At 33.9% G+C, this 17,691-nt stretch overlaps 1 protein-coding gene across 1 annotated transcript; it reads left to right on the top strand.

Moving 5' to 3' along the window:
• The first annotated feature begins 12,450 nt into the window (after positions 1 to 12,450).
• On the top strand, positions 12,451 to 15,916 carry LOC146951567 (COBRA-like protein 1). Its single transcript, XM_085747568.1, has 6 exons — positions 12,451 to 12,529; positions 13,292 to 13,371; positions 13,931 to 14,387; positions 14,892 to 15,051; positions 15,262 to 15,539; positions 15,627 to 15,916. The coding sequence occupies exons 1-6, from the start codon at positions 12,451 to 12,453 to the stop codon at positions 15,914 to 15,916; spliced, it is 1,344 nt and encodes a 447-aa protein (XP_085603694.1).
• The last annotated feature ends 1,775 nt before the right edge of the window (positions 15,917 to 17,691 follow it).

The raw sequence follows: 17,691 nt of genomic DNA, 5'->3' as shown, positions 1-17,691 counted from the left end.
GTTATGTCTGTCTCACGTTTTGGGTGACAGTGGACCATACTGCGTAGAAAATTGAATGCTAGCAAGTTAGTAAGTGACTGTCATTGTTTTTCAATATCTATACAAATATTGGTCCACTCACCAAATCATGTACTCAAAGTTAATGGTAAATTGTGGTGATTCCTAGTCACAGTGACTCCATCTTTGACCAACTTGCAGTTGGAGTAATTGACTTCCTCAATTGGGATCAAACAAGTTGGTGAGGTAAGCCATGTTAATAACAAAAGTAGCAACCCACAACTCTCAAGCATAAATAGTGATATTGCCAACCATTACTACGTACTTGCTAGGTATGACTTGATATGAATAATATTTTCTTTAATCAGACCTTTTATGTATGTAACTGTTGAAACTAATCCTTCAAATCGATATTTTTAAAGTTGGATTCGAATCTAAATTTTTTGATTAAACTGAAAGAGATCTCTTACTATCTCATCCAATCGCTCTTGAATTGAATTAATGTTTTTTTGAATAAAATAAAATATACACCATTCGAATATAATGATCAAATAACAAAATGGTTATACTTCAGAAAAAGTCAAATTAATTTGAAGTACAGATGTAATTTATCGAGATCCATTTATCCTGGAATCAGACCTAAGACAAAAAAATAGAAGCATCAATTACAATTACAATTTGAGCATAAAGTCTACTATTACTTTTTTCATTTCACAAATAACTTATCTTTGTTTTGCGTGATATTTCTAAAGATTAAGTATTTATTATATACAAATGTGTGATATAAACGTAAAAACTAGAAGGAGAGAACCTCTAACACACAAGTCTAAAATTTACAACAAGGACATGGTCTAAATATACACACTTTTATATAATTTGTCGTATTTTGAGTTCTTCTTTCACATCATTTTAAAAGAAATATTTAATTATGAATTTATGAACGGGAATCTTGATTGCCTTGATTTCTTACCAACACAAGATATCTTAAGAAGGACCCATAATTAAATTTGTAGGTCCATATCTACCTGATGTTTACAACCTAATCTCATGCATATTAAATCATGAAAAACGTTTGTATGATAGAAATAAGACACAAAAGTAACTGAAAATCATGTTAATGATAATGATAATGGTAATCTAACATTAACAACATTAAGAGTTGAAGTGACATGAGTAGGAACTAGGAATATGGTTGATGTTGATTTTGGTACTATCTTCTTTGCCAGATGTATTGGGTTGGACTGTCTATTTTGCTTGTGGTTGTAAATATGCGCAGTCTTTTTCACCACACCATTTTTTCCCATTAAACTAAAATAATGAATGAACCATCATCAACTTGTTAATAAATTGTCTCTCTTCGTCCCAATTTACAACTGTGTTGGTTATTTCACCGTATTAAAAAATATAATTAATTTTTTTAATAGAAATATAATTTATTGCATATAAGAAAAAGAAATTATGGATTACTTTACAAATTATCTTTAATTAATGGTATGACAAAGATAAGTTAAAAAATTGAAAGAAGAAAAAATAACAAAAGGGACGTTTGTTTCACACTTAAAAATTTCACTCCTAAGAATAACCTTTCCTGAGTTATAATAATGTCCATCTTTTTCGCGGATATTTTTTAAAAATATTTTGTTAAATAATTGTCAGATTCTTTCAATTGTTTATGAGAGTGGATATGTGAGTAGTTGCTTCAATTTTATTACTATCCGCATGGAAATATTTTATTCCCACTCATCTCCTTGGTAATAAAATCATGGATAAATGAAAGCTATTTTTTTTCTAGTAAATGTTTGAACCGACAAAATCCCCCTAAAAAGACTTGATGACCTCCAGAAGGTTCAGCCCGTAATTGTCATCACTTCGCCTTCTCCCAAGACTCGTGCTTGGGGGGCTGTGGACCGTCATAATATTCCTAAAGGCTTAGAAGCCTTCCAGAGAGGCTCTAAGGCCTCCAGAAAGGCTCCAAGACCTCCAGAAGGACTTTAAGGCCTCTAAAAGGGCTGAGGCGCCCTCAGGGGAGGCTCCTGAGACCTTGGCGCACTCGCCTTAAGGCACCGCCCTTCCAAGCTTCTAGAAGCCTCTAGAAGCCGCCTAAAATACAAGAATGCCCATGTTGCTTGGAAACTAAGTAACCAAAACCCAAGCCCATAACAGGCTATAAATACCACTCTTGAGATCGTTCTCAAGGCATCTAATCATCAGTTCAAAGCCTTTAGGAATATTATGACGGTCCAATGTTTTATTGAATTAATTTTTAACTTTTTAACAAACGTAGATCCATATTTGTAAGCTCTACAATGTTCTTGGGAACAATTTTTTCAACTATTAAACAAACACCCACAAATAGTTAATGATATAATAAGAAAAATATCATTAATGCTTCATTTTTTTTTTTTAATTGTAAAACAACTTTTAATTTTCGAGACAATTTGTTTTTCTTCTCAAAGCAACTTATAATTTGAGACAAATAGAACAACTCTCTTCGATTTAATCTCTAAACTATATAAATATGACAAGTTTTTATCGGGTGCAGGTATGCTCCATTTACTTAAAACTCCATTTAGTCCATTTAGGGGTTAGATGCATGACATGTGGCAAACAAACATCCAAGGGTTGAGATTTTAAATTAAGAAATAAGCTTTTATTTAATTAAATTATTTAAAAAAAAAAAAAAAAAAAAAAAAGGAACGCTCTTAATCTTTCTTCTTCTCTCTGCACCAGGCTTGTCTTCTCCTCTCCGCTGCCTCCCTCCATCGCCGCCGTTGAAACCACCTCCATCTTCATCACCAAATCTAAGCTTTAAGTGAGAGAAATTCCATTCTATCTCCTTAATTTGACAAACCAGTAACCTAAAATCTATAACATCTGATACCCTTTTCTATTTCTCCACTTCTTGCACAATCAATTGCCATGAAGAAGAAAGTGGTTGCGGCAGTGACGATTCAAGTGATTTAACGACGGTGATGGAGGGAGGCGGCAGAGATGGGGAAAAGGAGAGTTTTTGCAGACTGCAGAGGAAGGGGATGAGAGGAAGCGATACACACAGTTCCTTTTTTTTTTTTTTTACTTAATTATATATAAAAGAAAAAACAAATTTAAAATCTCAACCTTTGGATGTATTTTTGCCACATGTCTAACATCCAAACCCTTAAATGGACTAAATGGAGCTTTGCCTAAATGGAGCGTACCCAAACTCGTTTTTATCAATATAATGCACAAATACTTTTTTTTTTTTTACAGTATATAATGCACAAATACGATATAGGTATACGATACAATACGAGATACACCATTTCTTAGAAAATATATGATACAATGTAACAATAAAAAATTCATTAGCAAATAAAATATAGAAATAGAAATTTTAATTCAAAAATTAACCGGCAATAACATATAGATAAAATATTTAATGAACTTTAAGGTATTAAAATAAAAGGAAATAAATAAAAAAAATAGAAGACATTGATTGGACTGTTTAATTTCAACAATTTAATCCCTAAAATATATGAAAATCTATCAATAAGTTCTCAACACTTTGCTAGCATAATTAAATTGATGAATTTTATATACTAAATCACTGTATGTTATAGTGATATAGTTAAAGGACTAAATTAAGTAGTAGGTGATCCTCTAAAAAAAATGTCCATGATGGTTTGGAAACTAAAATGATGATTTATTCCAAATATTAGCAATAAGTAATAACATTTACCACTATCAGAAATCAGCGTTTTAAAGACCGAATATTCGGTCGCTACATCATTCAAATCGGTAGTGGCTAATTCGCTAGGGCTAATACTTAGTGACTGAAATAGCGACTAGTATTCAGTAACCGAATTAATATCGAAAACTAGAGACCGCATTAGACACGGATTTAAAACCTTTATATATAGTGACCGATTTTGTGACTGATTTTAGTGGCCGAATTAGCGACTGTATATACTCTTGTCTCGGATGGCTCTGGTTCATAAGATCTAAGATTCTCAGTCATCTTCAATAAAATTGGGTTGAGAAATTTTATTTGTTATCAACGTCTCTGTTAGGGAAGGGAGACCATGTTAGCTACTTCTTTTTTGTTTCTCATTTCCTTCATTGAGTTTGGTCATTGTGTATGTCATCTCCCGTATTAGGGACATGCTAGAATAAACATTATTTACTTTTTTATTTATGAATATTGAGTAGTGATAACAGTTAAGGAATGATATGAAATTAATTATCATATTATGACTGATTCTCTTATTATGGATGTGTATCAATCACAGTTAATACTGTTGACTATATGTAGTTATTTACTATTATTTGTAATAATGCCTAGCACAATGTAAGGATCATATCTGTATATTTTACATACACAGTGAGTGAATATAGATAACATATTCCTTATCATTCTTTCTTGGCATCAGAGCACTTAAGCTTGAAGGCTCTTGATCCATTTAGCCATGTCATCCGCTGCAAACTCAAACCAAAAGAATGAACTCCCTTCAAGCATTTCAGTCAAGCTGGACAGAGAAAACTATCCTCTGTGGAAATCATTGGTCCTACCAATAATAAGAGGTTGTAGGCTCGATGGTTATATGCTTGGGACAAAGGAGTGTCCAGAGCAGTTCATAACATCATCTGAAACAAGTGGCAAAAAGATTAATCCTGAATTTGAGGATTGGCAGGCTCATGACCAACAAATTCTAGGTTGGCTGCTAAACTCAATGACAACAGGAATGGCAACACAACTGTTGCACTGTGAGACATCTAAACAACTTTGGGAAGAGGCACAAAGTCTTGATGGTGCTCACACAAGATCACGAGTCACATATCTCAGATCTGAATTTCACATCACTAGGAAAGGAGATAAGAAAATGGAGGACTACCTGATGAAAATGAAAAATCTTGCTGACAAACTCAAGATGGCAGGATCACCAATCTCAAATGCTGATCTTGTAATTCAGACATTGAACGGTTTGGACGCTGACTACAATCCTGTTGTGGTCAAGTTGTCTGATCAGATCAACATCAGTTGGGTGGATTTGCAGGCTCAACTGCTTGCATTTGAAAGCAGGCTTGATCAACTTAACAACTTCAACAATATCAATCTAAATGCTACAACAAATGTTGCTAACAAAACTGAGTTCAGAGGAAATAGATTCAATCATAGAGGAAATTGGCGAGGATCAAATTTCAGAAACATGAGAGGAGGCAGAGGAAAAGGTAGGCTGTCTAAACCTATATGCCAGGTATGCACCAAAACTGGTCACATTGCTGTACAATGTTATTATCGTTTTGATAAGTCCTACACAGGCACCAGTCACTCAAATGTTGATGTTGAGAAACAAGGAACAACTAGTGCTTTCTTAGCATCACCCTACAACGATCAAGACTATGAGTGGTATTTTGACAGTGGGGCTAGCAACCATGTGACACATCAAGCTAATAAGTTCCAAGAGTTCACTGAAAATAATGGTAAGAACTCCTTGGTAGTTGGAAATGGTGAAAAATTAAAAATTGTTGCTTCAGGCGCATCAAAAATTAAAAACCTCAATCTACATGATGTTTTATATGTGCCACAAATCACCAAAAACTTGCTAAGTGTGTCAAAGTTAACTGCTGATAATAATACCATTGTTGAATTTGATCATGATTATTGTTATGTGAAAGACAAACCGACAGGGAAGGTTCTTCTAAAAGGGAAGCTTAAAGATGGTCTATATCAGCTCTCAAATGGCAGCTCTCAAACTAATAAAGACCCATGTGTCTATTTGTCAATCAAGGAAATTTGGCATAGAAAGCTTGGACATCCTAGCAATAAAGTCTTAGACAGGGTGTTAAAGATTTGCAATGTCAAAACTTCACCTAGTGACCAATTTAAGTTTTGTGAAGCATGTCAGTTAGGAAAATCTCACTTATTACCTTTTAAGTCATCTACCTCCCATGCTCAGGAAGTTTTAGAATTGATTCACACTGATGTATGAGGTCTTGCACCAATAAATTCAATTTCTAGTTTTAAGTATTATGTGCATTTTATAGATGATTCAAGAAGATTCACATGGATTTATCCCCTAAAGCAAAAATCTGATACCATTCATGCATTTATGCAATTCAAAAACATGGTTGAAAACCAATTTAATAAACGGATAAAAGATATTCAATGTGACGGTGGAGGTGAATTTAAACTTGTACAAAAAGTGGCACTTGAAATAGGAATTCAATTTAGGATGTCATGTCCTTACACCTCTAAACAAAATGGTAGAGCTGAAAGGAAACATAGACATGTAGCTGAGTTAGGCCTAACCTTGCTAGCTCAAGCAAAGATGCCTATGCATTATTGGTGGGAGGCTTTCTCCACTGCAGTATACTTGATAAATAGGCTTCCATCATTTCTTACTCAAAATGAGAGTCCATACTGTTTGATCCACAAGAAAGAGCCAGATTACAATTTCCTAAAGCCTTTTGGGTGTGCTTGTTATCCCTGTCTCAAACCATACAATAAGCACAAGCTTCAATTTCACACAACTAGGTGTGTGTTCTTGGGATATAGTGGTGCTCATAAATTATACAAGTGTATCAACTCTCATGGGAGAGTCTTCATCTCAAGACATGTAGTATTTAATGAATATCATTTTCCCTTTCATGATGGGTTTCTTGACACAAGAAATCCATTGAAAACTCTAACTGAAACTGAAAATGCTACAGCATTATTTTCGTTTTTTCCTGCAGGTACTGCTGTAACCAACACCACAAATGAGCCAATAGGAAATGGAGAAACTTCAACTTCTGAGAATAATTCAAGTACAGACCAGTCAACAACAATAGATAGGTTCAGTGATGATGGTGATGAATCAACTCATGGGCTTGACGATACTGGAATAGATAACAATGATGACTCAACTGAAACAAGTCAAATGAGTACCCATATTGAACCTGAAGTCAGAGCAACAGGTGAAGAAAGCAACACCAACACACACTGGATGCGCACTAGAAGCAAAGATGGAATCCACAAACCAAAACAACCATACATTGGAATGGTACAAGGCTGCACAAATGACAAGGAACCCGAAAGTGCTAGTGAAGCTCTTGCAAGACCCGAGTGGAAGCAAGCAATGGACTCAGAATTCAAAGCTCTAATATCAAACCAAACATGGACACTAGTACCATATCAAGGCCAAGATCACATCATTGATTCAAAATGGGTGTTCAAAACAAAATTTAAGGTAGATGGCTCAATTGAAAGAAGGAAAGCAAGATTAGTTGCAAGAGGATATCAACAAACAGCTGGTCAAGATTTTGAAGAAACCTTTAGTCCTGTTGTCAAAGCAAGCACAGTGAGAATTATCCTTGCTATTGCTGTTCATCTCAATTGGGACATTAGACAATTGGACATAAACAATGCGTTCCTAAATGGACATCTCAAGGAAACTATCTACATGTCTTAACCAGAAGGATATGCAGATCCTACAAAGCCAGGTCATATTTGCAAGTTATCTAAGGCAATTTATGGATTGAAGCAAGCTCCAAGGGCTTGGTTTGATAGCCTAAAGAATGCTCTCTTAAATTGGGGATTTCACAATACTAAAAGTGACTCATCTCTCTTCATTCTCAAAGATTCAAATCATACCACCTTCCTACTAATCTATGTTGATGATATAATTATGACTGGTAGCAATACCAAGTTTCTGGAAGCATTCATCAAACAACTAAATGTAGTTTTCTCACTCAAGGACCTTGGGGAACTACACTACTTCCTAGGCATTGAGGTACAAAGAGATGCAGGAGGATTGTATCTGAAACAGTCAAGATACATATATGATTTACTCAAGAAATTCAAAATGGAAAAATCCTCAACTTGTCCAACACCTATGGTGACTGGGAAACAATTCACTGTAGAGGGGGAGAAAATGGAAGACCCAACTGTGTATAGACAAGCTATAGGAGCATTACAATATCTAACCAACACACGTCCTGACATTGCCTTTACGGTAAACAAGTTGAGTCAATACATGAGCTCTCCAACCATTGATCATTGGCAATGAATAAAAAGGATCCTAAGGTATCTACAAGGTACAATAAACTACTGCTTGCACATTAAGCCTTCTACTGATTTAGACATTGTTGGATTCTCAGATGCAGACTGGGCTACAAGCATTGATGACAGAAAATCCATAGCAGGACAATGTGTCTTCCTTGGTGAAACACTGATTTCTTGGTCTTCAAGGAAACAAAGAGTAGTGTCAAGGTCTAGCACTGAATTTGAATGTAGGGCCTTAGCTGATCTGGCAGCTGAGATAACATGGGTCAGATCACTTCTAAATGAACTCAAACTGCCATTACCAAGAAAACCAATCCTGTGGTGTGATAACTTAAGTGCTAAGGCACTTGCATCCAATCCGGTTATGCATGCTCGTTCCAAACACATTGAAATTGATGTTCATTATGTAAGAGATCAAGTGCTACAAGATAAAATCAGAATAGCTTATGTTCCTACAGCTGACCAAATTGCAGATTGCTTGACTAAATCTCTCACTCATTCAAGATTCAATTTTTTAAGAGACAAACTTGGAGTGACTCCCTCACCACCAGTTTGAGGGGGAGAGTTAAGGAATGATATGAAATTAATTATCATATTATGACTGATTCTCTTATTATGGAGGTGTATCAATCACAGTTAATACTGTTGACTATATGTAGTTATTTACTATTATTTGTAATAATGCCTAGCACAATGTAAGGATCATATCTGTATATTTATACATACACAGTGAGTGAATATAGATAACATATTCCTTATCATTCTTTCTATAACAACACTCAATTTAACATTTTCTTTCTAACAATTAGTATTTGATAGAGTGAAATGCATGTGAGTCTCACATAAATATGGGATCCATTTTTAAGATGGTATAACCCACTTCCAAAATGGAAGGACATATATGCATTTCATCCAATGAAAAAAAATATAGAAAAGAGTGCTAGAGTGAGTATTGGTGACATAACTTGGGTACAAGTGTAGCCAATCGCAACACTTAATTTTGCAATTTTTTTCTTTTTGTGTATTTGAATTGTGGTGTAATTGTTGTACTTAAGTCTTGTGGTCACTAGAATGCACAGGATTAGGGTCTGTCGTGCCTATAAATAGACTTGTAATCCTGGAAATTGAGACCACCACTTCATTGTAAACACTTTAACAAATCTCTTGTAATTTCTTCTTACATTTTAATAAGTTTTATTTCTTATCTTTCTTTTTCCAGTTATATTTTTAGTTAAGCTCGTCACGATGATGAGTAAGTATATTTCCCTTTGTCCTGGGATTGTGGAAAATAATTCAATGATTAACTTTCCATAATTTTAATTCTCTCTTTTGTTATAGGGTTTCAAGGCTCTAATCTAATCTTATCGTTTCTATGAAAAGTTCTAGGCAACAACCTTTCTTGAGAGACGATGGGACACTCTACCAGGTAATTCTTGAATATTGGGTTTCAAATGCTCCACATAATAGTCATAAAGCTTGCTTGAAACGTATTCTACAATGCCTCAAGTTATGCGCTCATTATATCCTTCTCATTTGTGTTATGAAGTCTTACTTGTTGAAGAACATGACAGTGATAGAAGTTCCTCCAAATATGTTCAATATTATTGCACCAAAAAGAGATATGATAGTTGTCCTCTAATTCACCTACGACATTTGCAAAGACGCCAAATAATTTATTTATTTTTTACTTTAGGCGAAACATTTTCCTTCCACATTCCTCGCCAGAAGCCTCAGCTGATGCAAATGTTGTATACACTTTTGATTAAAAAGAGACCATTTTTCGCATGCTTCCAAATCAGCCTATCGTCGTGTACTAAATTGAATACAAGAGTGTTATAATTTCTTCTTACATTTTAATGAAGTTTTATTTCTTATCTTTCTTTTTCTTGTTATATTTTTCGTTAAGCTTGTCACGATGATGAGTGGATATATTTCTCTTTTTCTTGGGATTATGAAAAGTAATTCAATGATTAACTTTCCATAATTTTAATTCTCTATTTTGTTATAGGGTTTCAAGGCTCTAATATAATCTTATTGTTTATATGAGAAGTCCTAGGCAACATCTTTTCTTGAGAGACGGTGGAGCACAATCCATAAAATTAGACAAGTACTTTGAAACATGAGAATAATCTAAAAGTCCTTGAGGTGTTTTAGGATAATAGATCTTAATGGGTCTTAACAATATAGCAACCCTGAGAATAGAGGACTGTGTCGGTAAGTCGTGCTTTTGTACCTCGAGAGAGGACAATAGGTACCTTAGAAATTACCTCACATTTAGACCTTGGTTCTCTAACATTAGGGACAATTGAAATTTGGTTAGTTGTGATGAAATCTAATAATTCCAAGGTTCTTTGTTAATATTGCATAATTTCCAAAGCAATCAATCATCAATTTTCTCAAATATATTCAAATAATTCTAGCAATTGGAGGTCGGGTCCCATATATTGGGCGAGGTTCTTGCTAGACAATTGTAGATTCTTGAAAATGTCAGTGTACATGATATCTCACGAATTGACTTTGTCAACGAGAACCCTTCCAACCTCTGTATTGGTCATGCACACCCGAATCAGAAGCAGAATGTGATAGTTCGACACTCTACCGGGTAATTCTTCACCTGAATGAGAAGCGTGAGAATGCTCGAGAATAGTCCTAGTTGTTTCAACCGTGTTGTGCCAAACCTTATTATTTATGTTGCCAAATGCTCCACATAATAGTCATAAAGCTTGCTTGAGACGTATTCTACAATGCCTCAAGTTCTACACTCATTATATCCTTCTCATTCATATTATGAAGTCTTAGATGTTGAAGAACATGATAGTGAACGAAGCTCCTCCAAATATGTTCAATATTATCGCACCAAAAAAAGATATGATAGTTGTCCTCTAATTCACCTTCGCACGACACACACTGATTCATGCACATGATGTCCCGTTGGATGAGTTGTAATCAAGTAGGGATGCGACCTTTGCACGAACGCCAAATAATTTTTTTTGTTTTTTTTTGTTTTAGGTGAAACATTTTCTTTCCACATTCCTTGCCAGAAGCATCAGGTGCAAGTGTTTTATGCACTTTTGACGAAAAAGATACCATTTTTCGCATGCTTACAAATCAGCCTATGTCGTGTACTAAATCGAACAAAAGAGTGTTTAGAACGCTAACAACAACGTGTTTAGAACGCCAAATTAGTAATTATTTTTTAAAAAGGCCAAATGTTTTGATTTCCAATTCACTGGTTACACATTTTTTCAAAAATACATCCTACTTATAATCCTTAAAGAATGCACCAAAGCCACTCGTTAACTTTTTCCATTAAACAAATTGCCAGTATGATGTTTTTGAACTAGGATCGCCTTGCAATCCATGTACGGCAGTAACTAACATGGAAAAGAATTAAATGGCTGCACGAAAAAGGTATAGAAAATATACGGTTAATTAATAAGAAAATAAATTAATCTACACTTATTAAGAAAATTAATACCCCTTCTTTCAAAAAAAGAAACAAATTAATAGCCCTCAAAAAAATAGTTGTCTTTATGGATTGTTTTAATATTTATTAAAACAAATTAACGTGTTTCCTAAATTATCTTTTGAATTAAAAAACTTATTAATTCGTAAAAAAAAAAAACTTATTATTAATTCTAACTAAACAGTTTCATGGAAATAATTGTTTTGAAAAAAATAAGTTTTGAGATTTTTTTTTACTAAAGTGTTTTGGAAAACATAAGCGCAATACATATTATAAGCTTACCTTATACATACTAAAAAAATGAGTCTTTTTTTGGAAATGAAAAAAAAAAATGAGTCTTTTATACTTATAATTTGGAGAGAAAAAAAAGTTAGAATTTTTATTTATAACTTTTTTCTTTTGGAACGGGGAGGTAGAATTAAACTTTTGGAAAAAGGAATAGATAAAAAAAAGGAAATGATAACGAGTGTTCCAGACACTCTTTAAAACTTTTAAATGGAAATTATATAATCAATACATTAAAAATTAAAATATTCGACTTTTTTTATAAAATGATTTCTCTGTATGAAATCTTTAACGAGTGCCATGAAACACTTGTTAATCAGATCCACAAAAAAAAAAAATGATTTTAATTAACGTTTCATCAAAATAAAAATTATGAGAGTCTAAAAATAGTAACCTAAACATTTATTTTTCTTGCTGTATGTATACAACAGAACATTTTGAGTCATCAAAATAAAAATTATGAGAGTCTAAAAATAGTAACCTAAACATTTATTTTTCTTGCTGTATGTATACAACAGAACATTTTGAGTAATACTGGGTCAGTATCCCGCGTATCTCTCTCTCTCCAATTTACTTATTTATTTTTGTCTTTCTCACAACTCTGATTCATTTCTGCCCTAGCTAGTCTCCGCTTTCACATAACCCTATTCTTCTACTGTTTTCTCACAAACAAACAAAAATGTTGTTCTTCCCTTTCCTTAAACACTGTCCATGCATGCTTATGTTCCTCTTGTTTACTTTGTTTTTCACTTCAACAGGTGTTTTCTTCTTCTTATTCTTCTATTTATTCCTTGTGTTCCTCTTGTCTACGTTGTTTTAAATATATATTTTTTGTTTGAGATTGATGTGAATCTGTTAAATTGTATATATGGTCCGGTAGTTCTCTTGTTTCGTCGGTATAAAACGAGGTTTTATGATTTAATTTTTGGAGCTTGGTTTTTTATTCTTGGCTGTTTTTCCTGTTTAGTTGATTGCCACAGCCTGATGCAGTTTTCTGTTATGACAGTTTTTCACTTGACCATATTTTTTTTTAATGTCTCCACAACCCTAAGGCCGGATTTTAAATAGCGGTCTCATATCAATCTTTTGATATTTAAGGAGAATCACACTCAAATATGACCTCAATCATGGTCGAGGTTTCGGCAACATAAAAAATATGTTGCTACCCATCACTGACCTTTATTTAAGACAATGCCTTAGATCACCATGATTGGAATTGTACAATATTTACATGTGATTCTATGTAATATCGAGGATCACGAACTGACTAAACCGCGACATCGACTATGATTTAAAACCTTGGTGTTAATTTTATGCAAAATTCAGATATTTTTCCTTTTATTAGCTTCTTGACGGAAGCTTTTGGTGTTGATTCATTTTCATGTAATTACATAAGAAGAACATAGCGTTCAACTTCCTTCGTTTTGTACTTTTTTCTTGCTTGTTTACAACATTTTGGTAGTGAAATTGATAATTATTATTTTCTCATAGATTACTTCAATTTTTGGTTGTTCTTTCAGAAGCTTATGATCCACTTGATCCAAACGGGAATATCACAATAACATGGGATGTTGTAAGCTTGACATCTGACGGTTATGTTGTGAGTACATTCTTACTTTATCACCTATTAATATTTACAATTAAAAAGTTGTAAAATAATTGAATAAACTCTTATAAGTACAAGAGCTTATTGTAAAATTTTAATAACCATACTAGCATAATTAGTGTAGTGAGTAAGTTTTACACACGTACATCAAATTGTATTTTACTATCGAACCACATCATTATATTAGTTTGTTATACCTGCTTTCACTATGATAATCTATTGAGAGTTCTTATGATATGAATGAAAATAATGAATTCATTGATTTATAATGATTGTACAACCTCTATTGTGGCTTATTGTGCAAGTAATCACATAGGATCACTTAAACTAACTACTTAGCAAGGTAACTTGTTGTCTAAGCAATCTAGTTCTAACTAGTCTCACATTGGATCAAAATGTTTACAAGTGGGAGACATCCTCTTCATACAAGCTGATTTTGAAGGGTTGAGTTAGGCACATGGTTTTATTAAACTCTTATTTGTAATAGCCGCAACGGTCATTTAGAATGAATTGAGTTTATATTTTGATGTAAGAAAAAATTGAAACTGGACAGGCGGTCGTTACAATAAACAACTTTCAACAATATCGTCATATAACAGCACCCGGATGGTCTGTAGGATGGAGTTGGGCAGAGAAAGAGATCATATGGGCCATCGTGGGAGGGGAAGCAACTGAACAAGGAGATTGCTCAGAGTTTACGGAAACCTTCCCACATTGCTGTAAAAAGGATCCAACAATTATAGACTTGCGCCCTGGAACGCCCTATAATAAACAATTTGCAAATTGCTGCAAAGGTGGTGTACTAAGAACATGGGCACAAGATCCACCAAATGCGATTGCGGCGTTTCAAGTCAGTGTCGGCAGAGCTGGCAATAACAAAACTGCTATCATACCGCCCCAGGATTTCACTTTCAAAACACCAGGACCAGGTTATACATGCAACCAACCAAAAATTGCGGAACTTACTGAATTCACATCACCCAACGAAAGGAGAGTGACTCAAGCAATTTGTAAGTATTTTTTCTAAACCTACTACCAATTCTCCTAAGTTGTCAGTATAATTATCAGCTCTGTTTGAATAAATAACCTAATTTAGCACTGAATATCATAAATTATTTCCATGACAAAAGATAAAATAAAGCCAATTCGTTTTCATGTAAGCTACCATGGAGAATTCATCGAAATAAGATGAAAACAGTGGACACGTCACAAGCTGTTTTCAATTTTCATAAGCTCTCTCAAATAGTCTCACAAATACTTACGCTAGTAAATAAACTCAAATAAGTTAATCTAAACATTTATTTCCTTTCCTTCTGTTAATTCAATCATATTTTGTCCAATGTTGTAGCTAATCACATCACATTTATTTCATTTGTATGACCATACTTAAAACTGGTCTTACTCTTCTAGAGATAATCTCTTTTTTTCTTTTCTCTCTCTGAGTTTCTACATTATATCAGCAAGATATTATGATTTACTTACACCTTAATTAACATTACTCTGATTTGTTGCAGTGACATGGAAGGTGACATGCACATATTCACAATTTCTAGTTCAGAAACCTCCAAATTGCTGTGTCACCCTCTCGTCTTTCTATAGCGAGAATATTATACCCTGCCCGAGCTGTTCATGCGGCTGCCTAGACAACTCATTTCAATCAGGAAGTTGTATAGAGTAAGATTTCATTATTTTTGACACTGTGATTTCCTTCTAAATTGAAATTAATAGAGTAAATAGATGTGTTAGTCTTTGAAATTGTAGTTACAGCCCAAGTTTAATCTCTCAAATTTGATATTTCTCACTTTAGTCCTTTAAATTGTAAAGGGACTGAAATTAATATTGTACACATACACTCACACGTTTCCTTTTCATGTGTGGTTACAGTTCAAGTTCATCGAATTTGGCCTCGATTGTTAACAGCCCTGGAAAGAATGGTGTTGAGCCTTTAGTTGAATGTACTAGGCATATGTGTCCGATTAAAGTTCACTGGCACATTAAGTATAACTACTATGAGTATTGGCGTGTGAAGATTACCGTTTTTAATTTAAATTACAGAAAGAATTATTCAGACTGGAACGTAGTTGTTCAACATCCAAGTTTTGATAAGTTGACACAAATTTTCAGTTACAACTACAAATCATTAACTCCATATGGATCAACAAGTAAGTTTGTGTTTGTTCTTTCAAGGTTTTGCTATCTTATTATCTATGTAAATCAATGATGTACTAATGAAAAGCTGGTCTTAACAGATGATACTGCAATGCTTTGGGGAGTTAAATTCTTCAATGATGTACTCATGCAAGCTGGTCCTAATGGTAATGTACAGTCGGAGCTACTTTTTCGAAAGAATAAATCAAGTTTTAGTTTCAAAAATGGCTTTGGTTTTCCGTCGAAGATTTATTTCAACGGTGACGAATGTAGTATGCCACCACCCGACGCTTACCCACGGTTACCTAATGGCTGTTCCACACAAGAGGTTTCTCTCCTTGCTTTGATGATAACCTCTTTCGTAGTGTTGGTACTTTGCACATATGCTTAGGGTCTATTTGGCAGAGGGGTTTTGTAGGGTTTTGACACACACAAAAATATGTATTAGTATCTTTTAATTATTTGAAAATACACATTATTCAACTCTTTCCTCTTTCCATCTTTTTAACTCTATATTCTAAATTTTACAACTATGAAAACTAAAATTTAGACGGTCTATCATGAACATGTACAAAAGCATAACATTGTAGTACAATTTTATATTAACAGAAAAACATCATAAAGCCCTTGTTATTGTTTTACTTATTTTCTTGAGAAATTAACATACTTGAATCACTTAGCAAGTTACATATAATGCTCAAAATTATATGAAATCAAATCATGCTAGTTCTAAGCATTTGGTGTTTACACGGTTAGCATATAAGTATATTGTCGCAATTCGATATATGATCGACTTCTAATAACAACCAAAACCATCACTAAAAGTTACATGGTTGTATGTAGAAATAAAAAATTTATAGTTGAATGTAATTTTGACCTTTACTTACATGTGGTAGATCATGTCAAGAAATCAATTTTTTTTTTTAAACAACAAAATGAATATAAAAGTATAGCGCCTTCCAAAAACAAATGCGTAGGTATGAATTCATACCGGTACTTCCATATTTTAAAAAGTCCTATGCATTTTGTCAAAAAAAAAAAGTCCGATACATTATTTTTGAAAAAACTTACATATGCTCTAGATATTTGGTGGAGGTATGTAGCAAATGATAAAAAACATGGTTAAATCCTTAAAAAAAAAAAAGGTTAAATATTGATCGGTCCGGCGACGATCAAGGAAATGGAACAAGTTTTCACGGTTCTCTGGTGTGGTGGAAGTTGAGTCTTCACGGTGGAGGAAAAAGCTGGTGTCTGTAGACACATTAGTACTTCAATGCTCAAGTCAATATTTGAAAGAGGTAGTTATGTGCAAAAGTGGTGAAAAGTGAAGTGTATCTCGGAGGTGACGATGAGTCACTCTTATATAGGCGCATAGAGCGCTAACGATTCTCGTGATGTGCGGCGTTATCTTAGGAAATCGTTGGAGATAACGTGGACGATGGTGATGGAGGCAAGGAGTATTCGAGTGCGGTGATCTTGCACAAGGCTTCTTGTGCTCTGTCGCCATGTTCTGCCCTATTTGTCTTGGGCTTTGGTTTAATGGGTCTTGCTTTTGTGTGCTTCTAACCGATCCGGCACAAATAGGAAGAGTATTACTTTTCCCACCCTATAGGATTCTCGTGCGCCCTGTGTTTTTTTTTTCCAAAACTGCCCTTGTGCAGTCCGGATTTTAAAATCCGGATTCATGTTTACTATTTCGGATTTTATAATCCGGACAATTCTTATGTATAATCAGCCATCAGACTCTACATTTCATCAGTTTTGAAATTTGCTTTTAAAAACAACAAAAAAACTAGGTAAAAAATGCTAAAATCCTATCAAATAAAAACATAAAAATATAAAAAATACCACAAAAAAATTCTAAAAATCAAATAAAACTAGTGAAAAAATTTTCGGATTTTTCTGAGAATATGAATAATTAAAAAAAATGAAAAATGGGTCTAAACGATGGAATTTTGGATTTTGAGGGGCGGAGTCCCATAAGAAGTGCCTTCTATGGGAGTCATGGTCCTTGAATTTTTTCTGATTTTTTGGGGAATTTTCAGAGCAATGCGATCAAGTAGCCCGAAAACCCGATTTTTGACTAAGAACAGGTAACAATGAACCAAAACAAAAGGATAAGAGTTAGGAAGATTAACATTGTCCCTGAAATGGTTATACATGTTA

Source organism: Medicago sativa, chromosome 2, assembly GCF_051527215.1.
Source record: "Medicago sativa cultivar Bolivia chromosome 2, Bolivia_mono, whole genome shotgun sequence".
Lineage (NCBI taxonomy): Eukaryota > Viridiplantae > Streptophyta > Magnoliopsida > Fabales > Fabaceae > Medicago > Medicago sativa.
This window is presented reverse-complemented; position numbering and strand designations above follow the sequence as displayed.

Coding starts and splice junctions, on each gene's coding strand:
- LOC146951567 (XM_085747568.1), top strand. CDS start 12,451: ATGTTGTTCTTCCCTTTCCTTAAACACTGTCCATGCATGCTTATGTTC. Junction 13,372..13,930: donor TGACATCTGACGGTTATGTT/GTGAGTACATTC, acceptor GAAACTGGACAG/GCGGTCGTTACAATAAACAA. Junction 14,388..14,891: donor GAGAGTGACTCAAGCAATTT/GTAAGTATTTTT, acceptor GATTTGTTGCAG/TGACATGGAAGGTGACATGC.